The following is a 21,202-nucleotide window of genomic DNA, read 5'->3' as shown; positions in this document are numbered from 1 at the left end:
ATAGATAGAGGGAGAGATAGATAGAGAGAGAGAGAGAGATAGAGGGATAGATAGAGGATAAGAATTAAATAACCAAAAATACTTAATTCAGCCATTTCATAGACTCAGGTATATAGTTTAGTAGATAACACTAACACACATATTTATGCATGCTTTTGTTTCTTACTAACAAATATAGATATATATATATATATATATATATATATATATAATATATACATTGCATATTCAGATGCATGTAGATGATGAACAAAGGAGAATTCCTAAAGTTTGGACTGACCAATCCAGCAGAGACTATGCAAATTTCTATACGTCTTGAGCCCCGACCTGCGATACTTGATTGGACTATAGTCTTGTATACACCCTTTACTATAAAAGCCTTGTCCAAGAAAAATAAAATGTCAGTCAGCGTCCGTCATGGAGAAGGTTCATAACTGATATAGTGTCTGTTATTGTTCTTTCTCGCTGTGCACACATGACAATATAATTTGGAACAGCGGTCAGATCCCGAGAGACCGCTTGAGTCTCATCGTCCCCCAACAGATGAATAGCTAGATAGATAGATAGATGGATAGATAGATGGATAGATAGAGGGACAGATAGATAGATAGATAGATAGATAGATAGATAGATAGAGGGATAGATAGATAGATAGATAGAGGGATAGCTAGATAGATAGATAGATAGATAGATAGAGGGATATATAGAGGGATAGATAGAGGGATAGATAGGTAGAGGGATAGATAGATAGAGGGATAGATAGAGGGATAGATAGATAGATAGATAGATAGATAGATAGATAGATAGAGGGATAGATAGAGGGATAGATAGAGAGGTGGATAGATAGATAGATAGAGGGATAGATAGATAGATAGAGGGATAGATAGGTAGAGGGATAGATAGGTAGAGGGATAGATAGATAGATAGATAGATAGGTAGAGGGATAGATAGAGGGATAGATAGATAGGTAGAGGGATAGATAGGTAGAGGGATAGATAGATAGATAGATAGATAGAGGGATAGATAGGTAGAGGGATAGATAGATAGAGGGATAGATAGATAGATAGAGGGATAGATAGAGGGATAGAGGGATAGATAGAGGGATAGATAGAGAGGTGGATAGATAGATAGATAGATAGATAGATAGATAGATAGATAGATAGATAGATAGATAGATAGATAGAGGGATAGATAGGTAGAGGGATAGATAGATAGATAGATAGATAGATAGATAGAGGGATAGATAGATAGAGGGATAGATAGATAGAGGGATAGATAGATAGAGGGATAGATAGATAGATAGAGGGATAGATAGATAGAGGGATAGATAGAGGGATAGATAGATAGAGGGATAGATAGATAGATAGAGGGATAGATAGATAGAGGGATAGATAGATAGAGGGATAGATAGAGGGATAGCTAGAGAGGTGGATAGAGGGATAACCTGGATATGTTTTCTCCCCTCAGCGGACGGGAAGCGTTTGGCCTCTGTCAGCATCGACGACCATCACACTGTGGTTTTGTGGGACTGGAAAAAAGGGGAGAAGCTGTCATCAGTCAGGTAGGGCCTCAATCGTCTTGGTCACCAACTACTTAAAGCTGTTGTCCTTTTTCAGGAAAGTCGGCCCCATGCTTTGTAAAATACGTAAAATAGCAATCCCAGCAGTTGCTCATCCTCCCCGGGTCCAGCGCCGGGTCTCTGCAGTTGCTCACACTCCTCGGGTCCAGCGCCGATTCTCCGCAGTTGCTCTCACTCCTCGGGTCCAGCGCCGAGTCTCCGCAGTTGCTCTCACTCCTCGGGTCCAGTGCCTGTTCTCCTCAGTTGCTCATCCTCCCCGGGTCCAATGCCGAGTCTCCGCAGTTGCTCACACTCCCCGGGTCCAGTGCCTGTTCTCCTCAGTTCCTCATCTTCCCCGGGTCCAGCGCCGGGTCTCCGCAGTTGCTTACACTCCCCGGGTCCAGTGCTGGGTGTCCGCAGTTGCTCACACTCCCCGGGTCCAGCGCCGGGTCTCCGCAGTTGCTCACACTCCCCGGGTCCAGCACCGGGTCTCCACAGTTGCTCACACTCCCCGGGTCCAGCGCCGGGTCTCCGCAGTTGCTCACACTCGCCAGGTCTCCGCAGTTGCTCACACTCCCCGGGTCCAGCGCCGGGTCTCCGCAGTTGCTCACACTCCCCGGGTCCAGTGCTGGGTGTCCGCAGTTGCTCACCCTCCCTAGGTCCAGTGCCGGTTCCCTCGCTGCCGCTCCGGTCTCACTGGTTTGGCTGCAGTGTTGATGTCACATTGACGGCTCATATCTCCGCTGCAGTCGATCACTGAGCTCGGCAGCTCACCATTTCCAGTGTCACTGAATACAAATCTTCCCATTTTCATCCAGATGCTAATAGACAAGATCTGGCCCAGTTGTGCTTTTCGCAGCTGATGGTTTGTGTCAGTGTTATCTGTCCAGACAATCCTCTGTGAGCTGAACCCCGCAGCGGCATCGATCTGTCTCCTGACGAGCCAACAGCCACATTGTAACAAACCCTCAGCTATGAGCATCCTTTATGGATGACTCTCGTCTTCTCGCCCGTGTCCTGGCTTTCTGGGGTCAGTAACTCCTGAAGATGTCCCCATTAATCTTTATCTGTTTTTTATTTTGCAGGGGAAGTAAAGATAAAATCTTTGCGGTGAAGATTAACCCCTACATGCCTGATAAGTTGATCACTGCAGGGGTGAAGCACATGAGGTTCTGGCGGAGAGCAGGTGCGGAGCGGGACCTGGTAGATAATAGATACTGTGCCTTTAAGACTCGGGTGACATTGGTTCCTGAATGTTGCACTTTTCTCCTTGGGGTTTTTGACATATATTAGAGCCCTGTAGATCCCACCCTGCGGCTGCTCAGTGTAAGAGGGGGCAACAAAAAACAATAGGTAACAAGTGAGGATGATGGGGGTGCTGATCTGAGGGCTATGAGCCGCTATTGCTCCATCACCGGGCTGCAGCGACCCCTGGTGGACACAATAACCCCTGCAGTATGTGACTGCGGATCTCCGCTCTTCTGGCCCCTCTAGTCCTGCACCTCTCTGCGTATGTAACGCTGCTTTTGTCCTGGCAGGTGGGGGTCTGATCGGACGCAAGGCTTGTATCGGGACCACCTCAAAGATTGACACCATGATGTGCGTGGTGTACGGCTGGACGGAGGAGATGTCCTTCTCAGGAACTTCCACCGGAGACGTCTTTATCTGGAGAGACCTGTTCCTGATGAAGACTGTGAAGGCGCACGACGGGCCGGTGTTCAGCATGCACGCCCTGGACAAGGTGACACCACCAACCATATGGCTACCGCTGCCGGGAAACCACAACGCTCAACATTGTTTGAGCATGTGACTATTGGGAGTTGTGAATTCCACCGTATCTATAATTACGAAGGTTACTGACCCCTGATCGCTAACGAAAAAGCCTCTGCAGCACAGCCCACCCCGTCCTATTGACGCAGGGACGCCATCAGGGCATGATAACCATGACTGATGTATGGGGCCCGGTGAAGGAGGAGGCCCGGACAGGGCTCGGAGTAATTACTTAACTTTATTAAGCCCCGGGCAGGGCCCCCCTCTTTACCGTGCCCCAGTCACAACCGCAGAGGAGGAGATGGAGCACATCCAGCTGAAATGTGTCATGGCTTAAAGAGGTCGCCCTGTGTCGTGGGAACCGGGAAGGGTGAGAAAAATGTTTTGGTTTTTTTTTCTATTTTTGTGGCAGACAAATATACAAGGAAGGGCCTAGGAAGGTGACATATATACCAGGAAGGGGACAAAAACCAGAATGGGAACATATATACCAGAATGTGCCCAGAAGGGGGACATATATACCAGGATGGGGACAAATAAACCAGGATGGGCATATATATATATATGGGGAAAGAACCAGGATGGGGACATATATACCAGGAGGGGCCCAGGAAGGGGACAGATATACCAGGAGAATCACATATATGCTAGGAACGGGACAAATAAACCAGGATGGGGACATATATACCAGGAAGGGCCCAGGCTGAGGACATATATACCAGGAAGGGGACATATATACCAGAATGATATTAAACAGAGGGGCAGTGTGTATATTTGGGGGGAATAGTATACAGAGGGGCAGTGTGTGTGGTTGGATATTTAAAGAAGGGCAGCATATGTGAGGGAAATTATACAGTGTGTGTGTGGGTGGATATTATACAGAGGGGCAGTGCGTGTGGGTGGATATTATACAGAGGGGCAGTGTGTGTGGGTGGATATTATACAGAGGGGCAGTGTGTGTGGGTGGGGAATAATATACAGAGGGGCAGTGTGTGGGAGAGATATTATACAGAGGGGCAGTGTGTGTGGGAGAGATATTATACAGAGCGGCAGTGTGTGGGGGATATTATATATAGGGTCAGTGTAAAAGGTGTATTATGGAAAGATGTGGTATGTAGGGTTCATTATTAATTTTCTGAGGGACATCCTTCATTCTCTAGAACAACTTAAAGGGTGCTAACACTTTTGGCTATGACTGCGTAAGTGCATATATGTGTGTATACATACAGTCATGGACAAACGTTTTGAGAATGACCCCACAATGCTATTTTCACATGATCTGTTTCCTCTGGTGTTTATTTGTGTTTGTCTGATGTTTCCATCACATACAGAAATATAATTGCAGTCATATTATGAGACCAGAAGGTTCTATTGCCATTAGAATGAGTTAATGCAGCAATATTTGCAGTGTTGCCCCTTCTTCTTCAGGACCTCTGCAATTCTCCCGGGCAGCTGTCAATCATCTTCTGGAGCAAATCCTGACTGATCGCTGTCCATTCTTGCATAAGCAATGCTTGCATTTTGCCAGAATTTGTTGTTTTTTGTTTGTCCACCCGTCTCTTGATGATTGCCCACAAGTTCTCAATGGGATTAAGATCTGGGGAGTTTCCAGGCCATGGACCCAGAATCTCTATGTTTTGTTCCATGAGCCATTTAGTGATCACCTTTGCTTTATGGCACGGTGCTCCATCATGCTGGAAAAGGCATTGTTGGGGCCAAACTGCTCTTGGACAGTTGGGAGAAGCTGCTCTTGGAGGACATTCTGGTGCATTCTTTATTCATGGCTGTGTTTTTAGGCCAGACTGTGAGTGGTGCGATTCCCTCGGCTGAGAAGCAGCCCCACACATGAATGGTTTCCGGATGCTTAACAGTTGGCATGAGACAAGACTGGTGCTAGCGCTCACCTCTTCTTCTCCTAATAAGCTGTTTTCCAGATGTCCCAAACAATAGAAAAGGGGATTCATCTGAGAAATGCCTTTCCCCCAGTCCTCAGCAGTCACTCCCTGCACCTTCTGCAGAATATCAGTCGGTCCCTGATGTTTTTCTGGAGAGAAGTGGCTTCTTTGCTGCCCTCCTTGAAACCAGGCCTTGCTCCAGCAGTCTCTGCCTCACAGTGCGTGCAGAAGCCTCACACCAGCCGCTGCCATTGCTGCGCTAGCTCGCCACTGCTGGTACTCCCATCCCGCAGCTGAAACAGTTTTAAGATCCGGTCCTGGCGTTTGCTGGTCCTTCTTGGGCGCCCTGGAGCCTTTTTGGCAACAATGGAAGCTCTCTCCTTGAAGTTCTTGATGATGCGATAGATTGGTGACTGAGGTGCAATCTTTGTAGCTGCGACACTCTTCCCTGTTAGGCTATTTTTGTGCAGAGCAATGATGGCTGCACGTGTTTCTTTAGAGATAACCATGGTTAACTGAAGAGAAACAATGGTACCAAGCACCAGCCTCCTTTTAAAGTGTCCAGTGGTGTCATTCTTACTTAATCATGACTGATTGATCGCCAGCCCTGTCCTCATCAACACCCACACCTGTGTTACTGGAACAATCACTAAAACAATGTTAGCTGCTCCTTTTAAGGCAGGAATGCAATGATGTTGTAATGTGTTTTGGGGGTTAAAGTTCACTTTCTTACCAATATTGACTCTGCAAGTAATTGCTGTTAAGCCGATCACTCTTTATGACATTCTGGAGTATATGCAAATTGCCATTAGAAAAACTGAAGCAGTAGACTTTGTAAAAATTAATATTTGTAGCATTCTCAAAACGTTTGGCCATGACTGTACAATATATGTGTGTGTGTGTGTGTGTGTGTGTGTATATATAAATATATATATTATAATATGTTTTTCCAAGAGTGACAATGAGGCTGATGAAGATTTGAGGGGTATTGGTGGAGCCTGGAAGGAGTCTCATGGGGGCCCAAAACCTTTGCCAGTATGAGGCTCTAAAATTCCTAGGGGCAGCCCTGTGATGACGGGGTGCTGAATGCTTGTCCCTAGGTGTACAGTGTGGCGGTATAGCTGAGTACAGTGTTTCCTATCACAGGGCTTTGTCACTGGCGGGAAGGACGGCGTGGTGGCGCTCTGGGATGATTCCTTTGAACGATGCCTCAAAACCTACGCAATCAAGAGGGCTGCACTGGCGCCAGGATCTAAAGGTGAGAAGATCAACGACCGCGGCCCACACTGACTGCAGCCCACACTGACGACTGCAGCATACACTGACTGCAGCATACACTGACTGCGGCCCACACTGACTGCAGCCCACACTGACTGCAGCCCACACTGACTGCAGCCCACACTGACTGCAGCATACACTGACTGCAGCCCACACTGACTGCAGCATACACTGACTGCAGCCCACACTGACTGCAGCCCACACTGACTGCAGCCCACACTGACTGCAGCATACACTGACTGCAGCCCACACTGACTGCAGCCCACACTGACTGCAGCCCACACTGACCACAGCCCACACTGACGACTGCAGCATACACTGACTGCAGCATACACTGACTGCAGCATACACTGACTGCAGCCCACACTGACTGCAGCCCACACTGACTGCAGCCCACACTGACTGCAGCCCACACTGACTGCAGCCCACACTGACGACTGCAGCCCACACTGACTGCAGCATACACTGACTGCAGCCCACACTGACTGCAGCCCACACTGACTGCAGCCCACACTGACTGCAACATACACTGACTGCAGCATACACTGACTGCAGCCCACACTGACTGCAGCCCACACTGACTGCAGCCCACACTGACTGCAGCATACACTGACTGCAGCCCACACTGACTGCAGCCCACACTGACTGCAGCCCACACTGACTGCAGCCCACACTGACTGCAGCATACACTGACTGCAGCATACACTGACTGCAGCATACACTGACTGCAGCCCACACTGACTGCAGCCCACACTGACTGCAGCCCACACTGACTGCGGCCCACACTGACTGCGGCCCACACTGACCACAGCCCACACTGATGACTGCAGCATACACTGACTGCAGCATACACTGACTGCAGCATACACTGACTGCAGCATACACTGACTGCAGCCCACACTGACTGCAGCCCACACTGACTGCAGCCCACACTGACTGCGGCCCACACTGACTGCGGCCCACACTGACCACAGCCCACACTGATGACTGCAGCATACACTGACTGCAGCATACACTGACTGCAGCCCACACTGACTGCAGCATACACTGACTGCAGCCCACACTGACTGCAGCCCACACTGACTGCAGCCCACACTGACTGCGGCCCACACTGACCACAGCCCACACTGACTGCAGCATACACTGACGACTGCAGCATACACTGACTGCAGCCCACACTGACTGCAGCCCACACTGACTGCAGCCCACACTGACTGCAGCCCACACTGACGACTGCAGCATACACTGACTGCAGCATACACTGACTGCAGCATACACTGACTGCAGCCCACACTGACTGCAGCATACACTGACTGCAGCCCACACTGACTGCAGCCCACACTGACTGCAGCCCACACTGACTGCAGCCCACACTGACTGCGGCCCACACTGACTGCGGCCCACACTGACCACAGCCCACACTGATGACTGCAGCATACACTGACTGCAGCATACACTGACTGCAGCCCACACTGACTGCAGCATACACTGACTGCAGCCCACACTGACTGCAGCCCACACTGACTGCAGCCCACACTGACTGCAGCCCACACTGACTGCAGCCCACACTGACTGCGGCCCACACTGACCACAGCCCACACTGACTGCAGCATACACTGACGACTGCAGCATACACTGACTGCAGCCCACACTGACTGCAGCCCACACTGACTGCAGCCCACACTGACTGCGGCCCACACTGACTGCGGCCCACACTGACTGCAGCCCACACTGACGACTGCAGCATACACTGACTGCAGCATACACTGACTGCAGCATACACTGACTGCAGCCCACACTGACTGCAGCATACACTGACTGCAGCCCACACTGACTGCAGCCCACACTGACCACAGCCCACACTGACGACTGCAGCATACACTGACTGCAGCATACACTGACTGCAGCATACACTGACTGCAGCATACACTGACCGCGGCCCACACTGACCACAGCCCACACTGACGACTGCAGCATACACTGACTGCAGCATACACTGACTGCAGCATACACTGACTGCAGCATACACTGACTGCAGCCCACACTGACTGCAGCCCACACTGACTGCGGCCCACACTGACTGCAGCCCACACTGACTGCGGCCAACACTGACCGCGGCCCACACTGACCGCGGCCCACACTGACCGCGGCCCACACTGACCGCGGCCCACACTGACCGCGGCCCACACTGACCGCAGCATACACTGACCGCAGCACACACTCACCGCAGCACACATAACTGAGGTGACCGCTCATTGACCTCCTTGGTCTCCATTCCAGGGCTGCTCCTAGAAGACAACCCGTCCATACGTGCCATATCTCTGGGACACGGCCATATCCTGGTGGGAACGAAGAATGGGGAGATCCTGGAGGTGGACAAGAGCGGACCGGTCACCCTGCTTGTCCAGGTCTCTGCCGTCATCCTTCTGTTTGCACCTTTGCTGTAATCCTCTGTGCTGCTGTGGCCTCTATATTGCTTGGTGTTCGTCCTCTGCTCGCCTCAGTACAGTCATAGTAATGTCAGGGCCCCAATCCTCAGCAGATCTCCCGTCTGCTCCCCCCATACGCCTCATCCCCTCGGTTTAGGTACCACCTCCCCCCACATCTCGGTCAGTTTTTATTTCTTCTTGTCATTACTTTTCTTCCCTAAAGGTAATAATCTTCCATCCTCACTAATTATACACAATAGACAATGTAAGCTGTGCTGCAGTGTAAAGCATGGAGTATAGACAGGCTGCTGTGTATAGACTCCAGTAGGGGGTAATATTCCTCGTGCCCCCGGTTGCTGTCTGACCGCTCCCTTGTATTGTGCAGGGTCACATGGAGGGAGAGGTCTGGGGTCTGGCCGCCCACCCTCATCTACCAATCTGTGCCACTGTGAGCGATGACAAGACGCTGCGCATCTGGGACCTGTCCCCCAGTCACTGCATGCTGGCCGTGCGCAAGCTGAAGAAGGGTAAGATCGGGGAATTGCCCTGCAAGCGATTCCCCTGGATACAACCTCCACTGGCCGATCACCACACAGCTGAGCGTTTGTTACACTGTGGCCAATCTAGTGACTGTAAACTGCTCCTGATGTGAGGGCTGCTACATTGTATCCTGCAAACACCGACACATTGTAACAAACAGCAGGACCCGGACAGTGAGCAGACATGTCCAAAATAAGGAGGCGCTGGCACCCAGCAAGCCCGGCCATTCAGGGTGTGGGAGCGAGAGAGGGTTGTCAGGGCGAGGGTCTTCAGAGCAAGGGTTGTCAGAGTGAGCGGGATGTCAGAGCGAGGGCTGTCACAGTGAGCGGGTATTCAGAGCGAGGGTTGTCAGAGCGAGGGTTGTCAGAGCGAGGGTTGTCAGAGTGAGCGGGATGTCAGAGCGAGGGCTGTCACAGTGAGCGGGTATTCAGAGCGAGGGTTGTCAGAGCGAGGACTGTCACAGTGAGCGGGTATTCAGAGCGAGGGTTGTCAGAGCGAGGGTTGTCAGAGTGAGCGGGATGTCAGAGCGAGGGCTGTCACAGTGAGCGGGTATTCAGAGCGAGGGTTGTCAGAGAGGAGGGTTGTCAGAGAGAGGGCTGTCACAGTGAGCGGGTATTCAGAGCGAGGGTTGTCAGAGAGAGGGTTGTCAGGGCGAGGGCTGTCACAGTGAGCGGGTATTCAGAGCGAGGGTTGTCAGAGCGAGGGTTGTCAGAGTGAGCGGGATGTCAGAGCGAGGGCTGTCACAGTGAGCGGGTATTCAGAGCGAGGGTTGTCAGAGAGGAGGGTTGTCAGAGAGAGGGCTGTCACAGTGAGCGGGTATTCAGAGCGAGGGTTGTCAGAGAGGAGGGTTGTCAGAGAGAGGGCTGTCACAGTGAGCGGGTATTCAGAGCGAGGGTTGTCAGAGAGAGGGTTGTCAGGGCGAGGGCTGTCACAGTGAGTGGGTATTCAGAGCGAGGGTTGTCAGAGAGGAGGGTTGTCAGAGAGAGGGCTGTCACAGTGAGCGGGTATTCAGAGCGAGGGTTGTCAGAGAGAGGGTTGTCAGGGCGAGGGCTGTCACAGTGAGCGGGTATTCAGAGCGAGGGTTGTCAGAGCGAGGGTTGTCAGAGTGAGCGGGATGTCAGAGCGAGGGCTGTCACAGTGAGCGGGTATTCAGAGCGAGGGTTGTCAGAGAGGAGGGTTGTCAGAGAGAGCGCTGTCACAGTGAGCGGGTATTCAGAGCGAGGGTTGTCAGAGAGAGGGTTGTCAGGGCGAGGGCTGTCACAGTGAGCGGGTATTCAGAGCGAGGGTTGTCAGAGCGAGGGTTGTCAGAGTGAGCGGGATGTCAGAGCGAGGGCTGTCACAGTGAGCGGGTATTCAGAGCGAGGGTTGTCAGAGAGGAGGGTTGTCAGAGAGAGGGCTGTCACAGTGAGCGGGTATTCAGAGCGAGGGTTGTCAGAGAGAGGGTTGTCAGGGCGAGGGCTGTCACAGTGAGTGGGTATTCAGAGCGAGGGTTGTCAGAGTGAGCGGGATGTCAGAGCGAGGGCTGTCACAGTAAGTGGGTATTCAGAGCGAGGGTTGTCAGAGCGAGGGCTGTCACAGTGAGCGGGTATTCAGAGCGAGGGTTGTCGGAGCGAGGGTTGTCAGAGCGAGGGCTGTCACAGTGAGCGGGTATTCAGAGCGAGGGTTGTCGGAGCGAGGGTTGTCAGAACGAGGGCTGTCACAGTGAGTGGGTATTCAGAGCGAGGGTTGTCAGAACGAGGGCTGTCACAGTGAGCGGGTATTCAGAGCGAGGGTTGTTAGAGCGAGGGTTGTCAGAGCGAGGGCTGTCACAGTGAGCGGGTATTTAGAGCGAGGGTTGTCACAGTGAGCGGGTTGTCAGGGCAAGGGCTGTCAGGGTGAGGGTTGTCAGGGCGAGGGTTGTCAGAGTGGGGGTTGTCAGGGCGGGGGTTGTCAGAGCGAGGACTGTCAGGGCGAGGGTTGTCAGGGCGAGGGTTGTCAGAGTGGGGGTTGTCAGAGTGAGGGTTGTCAGAGTGGTGGCTGTCAAGGTGACGGTTGTCAGAGTGAGGGCTGTCAGGGCGAGGGTTGTCAGAGCGGGGGTTGTCAGGGCCTCCTATATGAGTGACCGGCTCTGTGCTGCCCCCAGGTGGCCGGTGCTGTTCCTTCTCTCCGGATGGCAAGGCTTTGGCCGTGGGCCTCAATGACGGGAGCTTCCTGATCGTGAATGCGGACACGCTGGAGGACTTGGTGTCGTTTCACCACCGGAAGGACGTGATCTCGGACATCCGCTTCTCCCCCGGTGAGTTGTCGCCTCGCCGGTCGGTGGCGTCTCCAGCTCCGGGGCTGCCAGTCTGCGGCGTCTCCAGCTCCGGGGCCTCTCGCTGATGGAGCTTTGTTTCAGGCACCGGGAAATACTTGGCCGTCGCCTCCTACGACAACTTTGTTGACATCTACAACGTGATGAGCAGCAAACGGGTCGGCGTGTGCAAGGGCTCGTCCAGCTACATCACCCACCTGGACTGGGACAGCAGGGGTGAGCGCCGGCCGGGGGGCACGGATAATGTGGGGTCACGTCTGGAAGTGACGGGGTCTCGCTGCTGCCCCCTGGTGCTCAGTCACTTGTGTTCTTCCCAGGTAAACTCCTCCAGGTGAACACCGGTGCTAAGGAGCAGCTGTTTTTTGAGGCCCCACGAGGGAAGCGACAAATGATTCCAGCTCAGGAGGTAAGGTTGGGGTGTAGCGAGGGTCCACAGAGTTGGGGTGTAGCGAGGGTCCGCAGAGTTGGGGTGTAGCGAGGGTCCGCAGAGTTGGGGTGTAGCGAGGGTCCGCAGAGTTGGGGTGTAGTGAGGGTACGCAGTATTGGGGTGTAGCGAGGGTCCGCAGAGTTGGGGTGTAGCGAGGGTCCGCAGTGTTGGGGTGTAGTGAGGGTCCACAGTATTGGTGTGTAGCGAGGGTCCGCAGTGTTGGGGTGTAGCGAGGGTCCGCAGTGTTGGGGTGTAGTGAGGGTCCGCAGTGTTGGGGTGTAGCGAGGGTCCGCAGTATTGGGGTGTAGCGAGGGTCCACAGTGTTGGGGTGTAGCGGGGGTCCGCAGTGTTGGGGTGTAGCGAGGGTCCACAGTGTTGGGGTGTAGCGAGGGTCCGCAGAGTTGGGGTGTAGCGAGGGTCCGCAGTGTTGGGGTGTAGCGAGGGTCCGCAGTGTTGGGGTGTAGCGAGGGTCCGCAGTGTTGGGGTGTAGCGAGGGTCCGCAGTGTTGGGGTGTAGCGAGGGTCCGCAGAGTTGGGGTGTAGCGAGGGTCCGCAGTGTTGGGGTGTAGCGAGGGTCCGCAGTGTTGGGGTGTAGCGAGGGTCCGCAGTGTTGGGGTGTAGCGAGGGTCCGCAGTGTTTGGGTGTAGCGAGGGTCCACAGTGTTGGGGTGTAGCGAGGGTCCGCAGTGTTGGGGTGCGACGCCGAGGTCACGGGGTGCTGAGCTTTCTATTTCTCAGGTAGAAAAAATGTCCTGGTCGTCTTGGACAAGTGTCCTGGGTCCGAGCTGCGAGGGGATCTGGCCGGTGATCGGGGAGGTCAGTGACGTGACCACCGCCGCACTCAGCAACGACAGCAAGATCCTCGCCACCGGGGACGACTTCGGATTCGTGAAGCTTTTCCGGTATCCGGTGAAAGTAAGAATCAGCGTTAACTACACATGAGAGCCGGCCGTGTACAGATAATGTCACCTGCAGTCCCATGTAACATCACAAATAGTGTATGTCACCTGCAGTCCTATGTAACACCACAGATAACACAGTGATATCTCTCTGAATACAGATAATGTAGTAGATGTCACCTGCAGTCCTATGTAACACCACAGATAACACAGGGCTATCTCTCTGAGTACAGATAATGTAGTAGATGTCACCTGCAGTCCTATGTAACACCACAGATAACACACTGATATCTCTCTGAATACAGATAATGTAGTAGATGTCACCTGCAGTCCTATGTAACACCACAGATAACACAGGGCTATCTCTCTGAGTACAGATAATGTAGTAGATGTCACCTGCAGTCCTATGTAACACCACAGATAACACAGTGATATCTCTCTGAATACAGATAATATAGTAGATGTCACCTGCAGTCCTATGTAACACCACAGATAACACAGGGCTATCTCTCTGAATACAGATAATGTAGTAGATGTCACCTGCAGTCCTATGTAACACCACAGATAACACAGTGATATCTCTGAGTACAGATAATGTAGTGATATCACCTGCAGTCCTATGTAACACCACGGATAACACAGTGATATCTCTTGAGTACAGATAATGTAGTAGAGGTCACCTGCAGTCCTATGTAACATGACAGATAACACCGTGATATCTCTCTTAGTGCAGATAATGTAGTAGATGTCACCTGCAGTCCTATGTAACACCACAGATAACACAGTGATATCTCTGAGTACAGATAATGTACTAGATGTTACCTGCAGTCCCATGTAACACCACAGATAACACAGTGATATCTCTCTGAGTACAGATAATGTAGTGGATGTCACCTGCAGTCCTATGTAACACCACAGATAACACAGTGATAGCTCTCTGAGTACAGATAATGTAGTAGATGTCACCTGCAGTCCTATGTAACACCACAGATAACACAGTGATATCTCTGAGTACAGATAATGTAGTAGATGTCACCTGCAGTCCTATGTAATACCACACATAACACAGTGATATCTCTGAGTACAGATAATGTAGAAGATGTCACCTGCAGTCCTATGTAACACCACATATAACACAGTGATATCTCTGAGTACAGATAATGTAGTAGATGTCACCTGCAGTCCCATGTAACACCACAGATAACACAGTGATATCTCTGAGTACAGATAATGTAGTAGATGTCACCTGCAGTCCTATGTAACACCACAGATAACACAGTGATATCTCTGAGTACAGATAATGTAGTAGATGTCACCTGCAGTCCTATGTAACACCACAGATAACAGTGATATCTGAGCACAGATAATGTAGGAGATGTCACCTGCAGTCCTATGTAACACCACAGATAACACAGTGATATCTCTGAGTACAGATAATGTAGTAGATGTCACCTGCAGTCCTATGTAACACCACAGATAACACAGTGATATCTCTCTGAGTACAGATAATGTAGTAGAGGTCACCTGCAGTCCTATGTAACACCACAGATAACACAGTGATATCTCTCTGAGTACAGATAATGTAGTAGATGTGACCTGCAGTCCTATGTAACACCACAGATAACAGTGATATCTCTGAGTACAGATAATGTAGTAGATGTCACCTGCAGTCCTATGTAACACCACAGATAACACAGTGATATCTCTCTGAGTACAGATAATGTAGTAGATGTCACCTGCAGTCCCATGTAACACCATGTATAATGTAGTAGATGTTACCAGCAGTCCTATGAAACACTGATCGCTTGGTTTATTTCTCAGGGGAAGTTTGGGAAGTTTAAGCGGTATGTGGCCCACTCCTCGCACGTCACTAACCTGCGCTGGATCCATGATGACGGGCTCCTGGTCAGTGTCGGGGGTCCGGACACCTCTCTAATGCTGTGGACTCATGAAGTGGAGGGTCACCGAGAGATGAGACAGTGCGACAGTGAGGAGTCTGACATAGACTCGGAGGAGGATGGAGGTGCGGGAGAGGGGATGATGGGAGTAGTGGTAGCCCCCGCTCCTGGGGGTGACCGTTATCCTGCCTGCTGTGGTGCCCCCTGGAGTTGCCTCTCCTGGTGCTGGTACGCCCCCTGTGGTCGGGGGCGGATCTACAGGCTGTGACTGTTGTCATCACTTCTCCTCCAGGTTATGACAGCGACGTGACGCGGGAGAACGAGATGACCTACACCATCAAAGCCTTATCCTCCAGCATCCGGCCGACGGCGGGAACCAAGCCTCACCTGCAGCAGAAGGAGCTGACCCTGGACGAGAGGTAACGGGCGGCAGCCGCAGGAGCAGCGCTCCTTACTCCCCCATCACACAGTCTGTACCCCGAGAACTCACCGGTGCCAGAGACCACCAGGGCCTGTGCTCCACTGTTGTCCAGATGATGCCCCTCCTCATTGTGATGATGCCCCTCCTCATTGTGATGATGCCCCTCCTCATTGTGATGATGCCCCTCCTCATTGTGATGATGCCCCTCCTCATTGTGATGAGGCCACTCCTACTCTTTAACCCTCCCACTCCCAATGTGATGATATCCACTACCTATCTACCCCCTCCGTGTTATGCCCCTCATGGAGCAAATAGCCCCTCCTGGAACAATGATTTTCCCCTCCCCACATGTTATGTCCGTCTTGTTGTGATGATGCCTCCCCCCTCCCTCCCACCCCTTATGTTCCTCCTGCAGCAATGATGCCCCCTCCCCTCATGTTATGCCCCTCCCCCGTGTTATGCCTCTACCCCGTGTTATGCCCCTCCCCTCATGTTATGCCCTTTCCAGTGTTATACCCATTCCCCATAAGGGCTGCCACTAGGAATTTTAGGGCCCCATACTGGCAAAACTTTTGAGCCCCCTTGAGACTCCTCCCAGGCTCCACCCCAGCTCCACCTCCGCCCCTAAAACCTTCCACAGTCTCACCACCATTCAGAAAACTAATAATACACCCTCTACCGCTCTCCATAATATCTCTCCCACACTGCCCCTATGTATAATATCCCACACACTCACTGCCCCTCAGTATAATATACCCCCACACACTGCCCCTCAGTATAATTTACCCCCACACACTGCTCCTCTGTATAATATCCTCCACACACACACTGCTCCTTTGTATAATATCTCTCCCACACACACTGCCCCTCTGTATAATATCCTCCACACACACACTGCTCCTGTGTATAATATGCCCCCACACACACTGCCCCTCTGTATATCCCCAATTGTCCCTATCCTGATACATATTTCCCATCCTGGGCACCTCCTGGTATGTATATCCACCTCCTGAGCACGTTCTGGTATATATGTCCACATCCTAATTTTTGCCCCTTCCTGGTATATATGTCCTCTTTCTTGTATATATGTCCCCTTCCTGAGCCCCCTTGGTGTATAGATATATCGCCCTCCTGGGCACATTCTGGTATATATGTCCCCATCCTAGTATATATGTCCCCCTTCTTGTATATATGTCTCCTTCCTGGGCCTCTCCTTGTATATTTGTCTACTGCGAAAAGAATAAAAGAAACAAACATTTTGCTCACCCTCCCCGGCTCCCACGTCATGCGGCGTCTTCTCGCAGCCGCCATGCATTTCAGCTGGATATGTGCCCTCTGATGCACATGCAGCTGAAGCAATAGAGGGGCTGGAGTCATTGGGCCCCCCCACCACCCCTGGCGATCTTCAGCTCATCGAGCGCCTTCTTTTCACTGCTGGATGCCGCGTCCTTACCATTTCCATGTTGCCCCCAGCAGTGTGATGAGGTCGCAGAGTGTTGACCTCATCTCCCTGGGCTGCAGGATGACGCACCACCTCCGTGCACTGCTGCACTCACCATGCCTCCTACCACATGGCTAATTTGCTTGTGATGCCCTAGAAGGGCTTTGCATGCACCATAGTGATGTGCAGTGGCTTAAGCCACACTGCCGGGCCCCTCTTCTGCGGCTGTAACTTGGGCCCGGGGCTTCATAAAGCTAAGTAATTACCCTGAGCCTGGCCCGGCCCCCCTCTTCACCGGGCCCCATACACCAGTCATGGTTGTAATGCCCTGACGGCGGCCCTGTTCACCCCGTTATGCTTCTCCCCTGTTATGCTCCTCCCCTGTGTTATGCTCCTCCCCTGTGTTATGCCCCTCCCCTGTGTTATGCTCCTCCCCTGTGTTATGCTCCTCCCCTGTTATGCTTCTCCCCTGTGTTATGCTCCTCCCCTGCTATGCTCCTCCCTTGTGTTAGGCCCCTCCCCTGTGTTAGGCTCCTCTCCTGTGTTATGCTCCTCCCCTGTGTTATGCTCCTCCCCTGTGTTATGCTCCTGTCAAGGGAGGAATTTGCGTTGAAGACTGCTAATGGAGTCCTCATTTGGGATATCCATAGATGATGCCATATTAGCTGTATATCAGTGCCAATATATATATATCAATGTATATAAGACAAAGAGCACAGACATGCTCTCTTTTCAGCCAGCGTCACCAACTGAACTAGTTTAATAAGATAGATCCAATTATACCGTAAGCATGAATAACCTTGAAGCTAACAAGGAGTGCTTTTCACTCCCCATTTTCTCACATCACATTGCCTGCCTCCCGTACATTCCTTCTATGTGAACATTACTGATAACACTTCTTACAGCTTCACATTCTGGCTTCATCTTTGGTTAACTCCTTCATGATTATACAACTTTGAATTATACTATAGGTCTGTGCAATGGCTACATAGACAGATAATTATACAACTACATTTTGATTATTTATATATACAGATATTCTTATTACGTTTAAACAAACATACTACAGCTCAGGTGACCTCCACACTCCTCCCCTGTTATGCTCCTCCCCTGTGTTAGGCCTCTCCCCTGTGTTAGGCCCCTCCCCTGTGTTATGCTCCTCCCCGTGTTAGGCCCCTCCCCTGTGTTAGGCCCCTCCCCTGTGTTAGGCCCCTCCTGGTGGGATGTTGCTCCTCCTCGCTGTGGTCACTGATGTTTTCTCTGTTTTTGCTTTCTTGCAGGCAGGGCGTTGTCCGGTAAGTGTCTGCTGTGCTCCGCCTCTGGTTGTACGAGTGATTTGTCAGGATCTGTGTGTGGTGTGCGCTGCTGTCTTCCCTCCTCCGTATTCTCTTCTCTGCCCCCCCAAATCTATACACCGCCGTGTTTTTGGCGCTGTGTTATGCGGCGGCGGCTATCATGTCTGGCAATTCTCAACTCGCTGGATGTGATCTCGCAGCTGATCTGTCACTTTCAAGTGCAGTGGATATTTTAGAGAAAATGTGGCCCAGGACAAAAATAAAGTGAGGCCCGAAATCTTCACATATTGCACGTCATCCGACATGTGCAGGGAATAATGCAGGCTCACCGTGCGAGCCCCCCATAAAGGGACAGACGCGGCCAAGAACATATATATACAGTGCTTTGCGAAAGTATTCAGCCCCCTTGAATTTTTCAACCTTTTCCCGCATTTCAGGCTTCAAACATAAAGATAAAAATGTTGATGTTCTGGTGAATCATTGTCTCGTTGAAAGACAAATCTCCGTCCCAGTCTCAGGTCTTTTGCAGACTCCAACAGGTTTTCTTCAAGAATGGTCCTGTATTTGGCTCCATCCATCTTCCCATCAATTGTAACCATCTTCCCTGTCCCTGCTGAAGAAAAGCAGGCTCAAACAAAGATGCTGCCTCCAACATGTTTGACAGTGGGGATGGTGTGTTCAGGGTGATGAGCTGTGTTGCTTATCGTTTGTCATTGTGCCCATATAGTGTGATTTTGGTTTCATCTGAGCAGAGCCCCTTCTTCCACATGTTTGGTGTCTCCGGTGGCTTGTGGGAAACTTTAAACAACACTCTTTATGGATATCTTTGAGAAATGGCTTTCTTCTTGCCACTCTTCCATAAAGGCCAGATTTGTGCAGTGTAGACTGATTGTTGTGCTATGGACAGACTCTCCCCCCTCAGCTGTAGATCTCTGCAGATCATCCAGAGGGATCATGGGCCTCTTGGCTGCATCTCTGATCAGTCTTCTCCTTGTGTGAGATGACAGTTTGCATGGACGGCCGGGTATTGGTAGATTTGCAGTGGTATGATCCTCCTACCATTGCAATATGATCGCTTGCACAGTGCTTCTTGGGATGTTTAAAGTTGTGGAAATCTTTTTATAACCAAATCTGGCTTTAAACTTCTCCACAACAGTATCATGGACCTGCCTGTTGTGTTCCTTGGTCTTCATGATGCTCTCTGCGCTTTACACAGAACATGAGCCTATCACAGAGCAGGGGCATTATACGGAGGCTTGATTACACACAGGGGCTTATATTTATCATCATCAGTCATTTAGGACAACATTGGATCATTCAGAGATCCTCAATCAACTTCTGGAGGGAGTTTCTGCACTGACAGTAAAGGGGATGAATAATATTGCACGCACCAATTTTCAGTTATTTATTTTTTAAAAAAAAGTTTAAAATAAGCAATAAATTTCCTTCCTCTTCACAATTGTGTCACTTGTTGCTGATTCTTCACCAGAACATTAACATTTCTATCTTTATGTTTGATGCCTGAAATGTGGGAAAAAGTTGAAAAATTCAAGGAACTGAATACTTTTCCAAGGCACTTTACGTGCTTGGTCGCGAAGGGGTTAATACCCATCCTGCAATGGAACAGTGAAAATGGTTGTTAAAGTCGATGAAGTCTATAAAGTCTCTACACAGGGTCCAGATCATGTCTGAGGAGTCCCTGCACCCGTGGACTGCCACGGGCCGGATCCACTGTCCTCATAGTATATATAGGGGGTTCGTGGAGCGGGGGCACTTTGGGGCACTCACCTGTACCAGAGGCATTATCTGAGCGGACACTTGGATGAGAAGTGCTCCAGACACTGCTGAGGCACAAGGAGCGGTCACAGGTAGTGCTGCGTCCTGGGGTCCCGGGGGTCTCATGTGGCACTGGTCAGAGGACGGGGCGAGTCCCCCCAGCGATGGCACTGTGCGGCTTCAGATGCAGCAGAGCTGAGATGTCTTCATGTTCTCTGTCCCTGTGTAATTCTTATCTTTCTCTTACCCGCTGCTGTGTAGAGGTTCCAGGTAAATCTCTCAGTGCCCCTCCATCACCGCATCTGAATGCAATCGATACACCTCACCCATCATCACCGCCCGCGCTGCCTCCTAGAGGACACGGAGGGGATCTGCAGAGCGTCCCAGCCCCGCAGCTTGCAGTCCCGTGTCATGTCTTCTGCTCCGTGCTGTCCCTTTTCTCACTTTTCTGGACCTCTGCAGATCGTTCTCTCGCATGTGATGAGGTCCGGCCGCCTCTGATTCTCCGTTCTCCATTGCAGACCGCCCGTCAGCCGAGCGTTACCGCAGCCCGAGAAACTCCAGACCAACAACGTGGGGAAGAAGAAGAGGCCCATCGAGGTGAGGACCAGCCCCAGTGTAAGGATCCTGACTCCCATCCTCCATTACTATGACCATGATGGGATTCCCATTGTCCCGCAGGATCTGGTGCTGGAGCTGGTGTTCGGGTACCGGGGGAAAGACTGTCGGAATAACGTGCACTATCTGAACGACGGTGCTGATATCTTGTACCACGCTGCCTCTGTCGGGATCCTGTACAATGTCGCCACAGGTAATTACACCCACAATGGCACCGACTCTCCCCCCAGCGACATCGCACTCATTTCTTTCCTCTTTACCTAGGGTCTCAGAGTTTTTACCAGGAACACACAGATGACATTTTGTGCCTCACGATAAATCAACATCCAAAGTTCATCAACATAGTGGCAACTGGCCAAGTAGGTATGTCTGTACGTAACAATTAGAATAAGCACCGCCGTACCCCGACAATGCAGGAAGATCCTGTCTGCAGTCACCACTAGAGGGAGCTCCCTGTATACAGAGATATATGATAAGATCCTGTCTGCAGATACCACTAGGGGGAGCTCCCTGTATACAGAGATACATGATAAGATCCTGTCTGCAGCCACCACTAGGGGGAGCTCCCTGTATACAGAGATATATGATAAGATCCTGTCTGCAGCCACCACTAGGGGGAGCTCCCTGTATACAGAGATATATGATAAGATCCTGCCTGCAGCCACC

At 51.2% G+C, this 21,202-nt stretch overlaps 1 protein-coding gene across 3 annotated transcripts in view; it reads left to right on the top strand.

Annotated features, from left to right (window-relative positions):
* EML5 (EMAP like 5) overlaps positions 1 to 21,202 on the top strand; it is a 209,534-nt gene that overhangs the window by 179,403 nt on the left and 8,929 nt on the right. For 2 of the 3 annotated variants that reach the window (XM_075330633.1, XM_075330632.1), the window contains exons 16-31: positions 1,468 to 1,561; positions 2,644 to 2,744; positions 3,097 to 3,299; positions 6,370 to 6,481; positions 8,782 to 8,909; positions 9,316 to 9,457; positions 11,593 to 11,745; positions 11,848 to 11,979; positions 12,081 to 12,169; positions 12,927 to 13,103; positions 14,909 to 15,110; positions 15,278 to 15,404; positions 18,128 to 18,142; positions 20,440 to 20,518; positions 20,600 to 20,729; positions 20,801 to 20,899. In XM_075330633.1, coding sequence (XP_075186748.1) covers positions 1,468 to 1,561; positions 2,644 to 2,744; positions 3,097 to 3,299; positions 6,370 to 6,481; positions 8,782 to 8,909; positions 9,316 to 9,457; positions 11,593 to 11,745; positions 11,848 to 11,979; positions 12,081 to 12,169; positions 12,927 to 13,103; positions 14,909 to 15,110; positions 15,278 to 15,404; positions 18,128 to 18,142; positions 20,440 to 20,518; positions 20,600 to 20,729; positions 20,801 to 20,899 — 1,983 coding nt within the window. The remainder of the gene's footprint in view (positions 1 to 1,467; positions 1,562 to 2,643; positions 2,745 to 3,096; positions 3,300 to 6,369; positions 6,482 to 8,781; positions 8,910 to 9,315; positions 9,458 to 11,592; positions 11,746 to 11,847; positions 11,980 to 12,080; positions 12,170 to 12,926; positions 13,104 to 14,908; positions 15,111 to 15,277; positions 15,405 to 18,127; positions 18,143 to 20,439; positions 20,519 to 20,599; positions 20,730 to 20,800; positions 20,900 to 21,202) is intronic. The other variant, XM_075330634.1, reaches the window with a different exon arrangement.

Source organism: Anomaloglossus baeobatrachus, chromosome 12, assembly GCF_048569485.1.
Source record: "Anomaloglossus baeobatrachus isolate aAnoBae1 chromosome 12, aAnoBae1.hap1, whole genome shotgun sequence".
In the NCBI taxonomy this organism is placed as follows: Eukaryota; Metazoa; Chordata; class Amphibia; order Anura; family Aromobatidae; genus Anomaloglossus; species Anomaloglossus baeobatrachus.
Note: the sequence above shows the minus strand (reverse complement) of the source record. Positions and strands in the feature narration are given on the sequence as shown.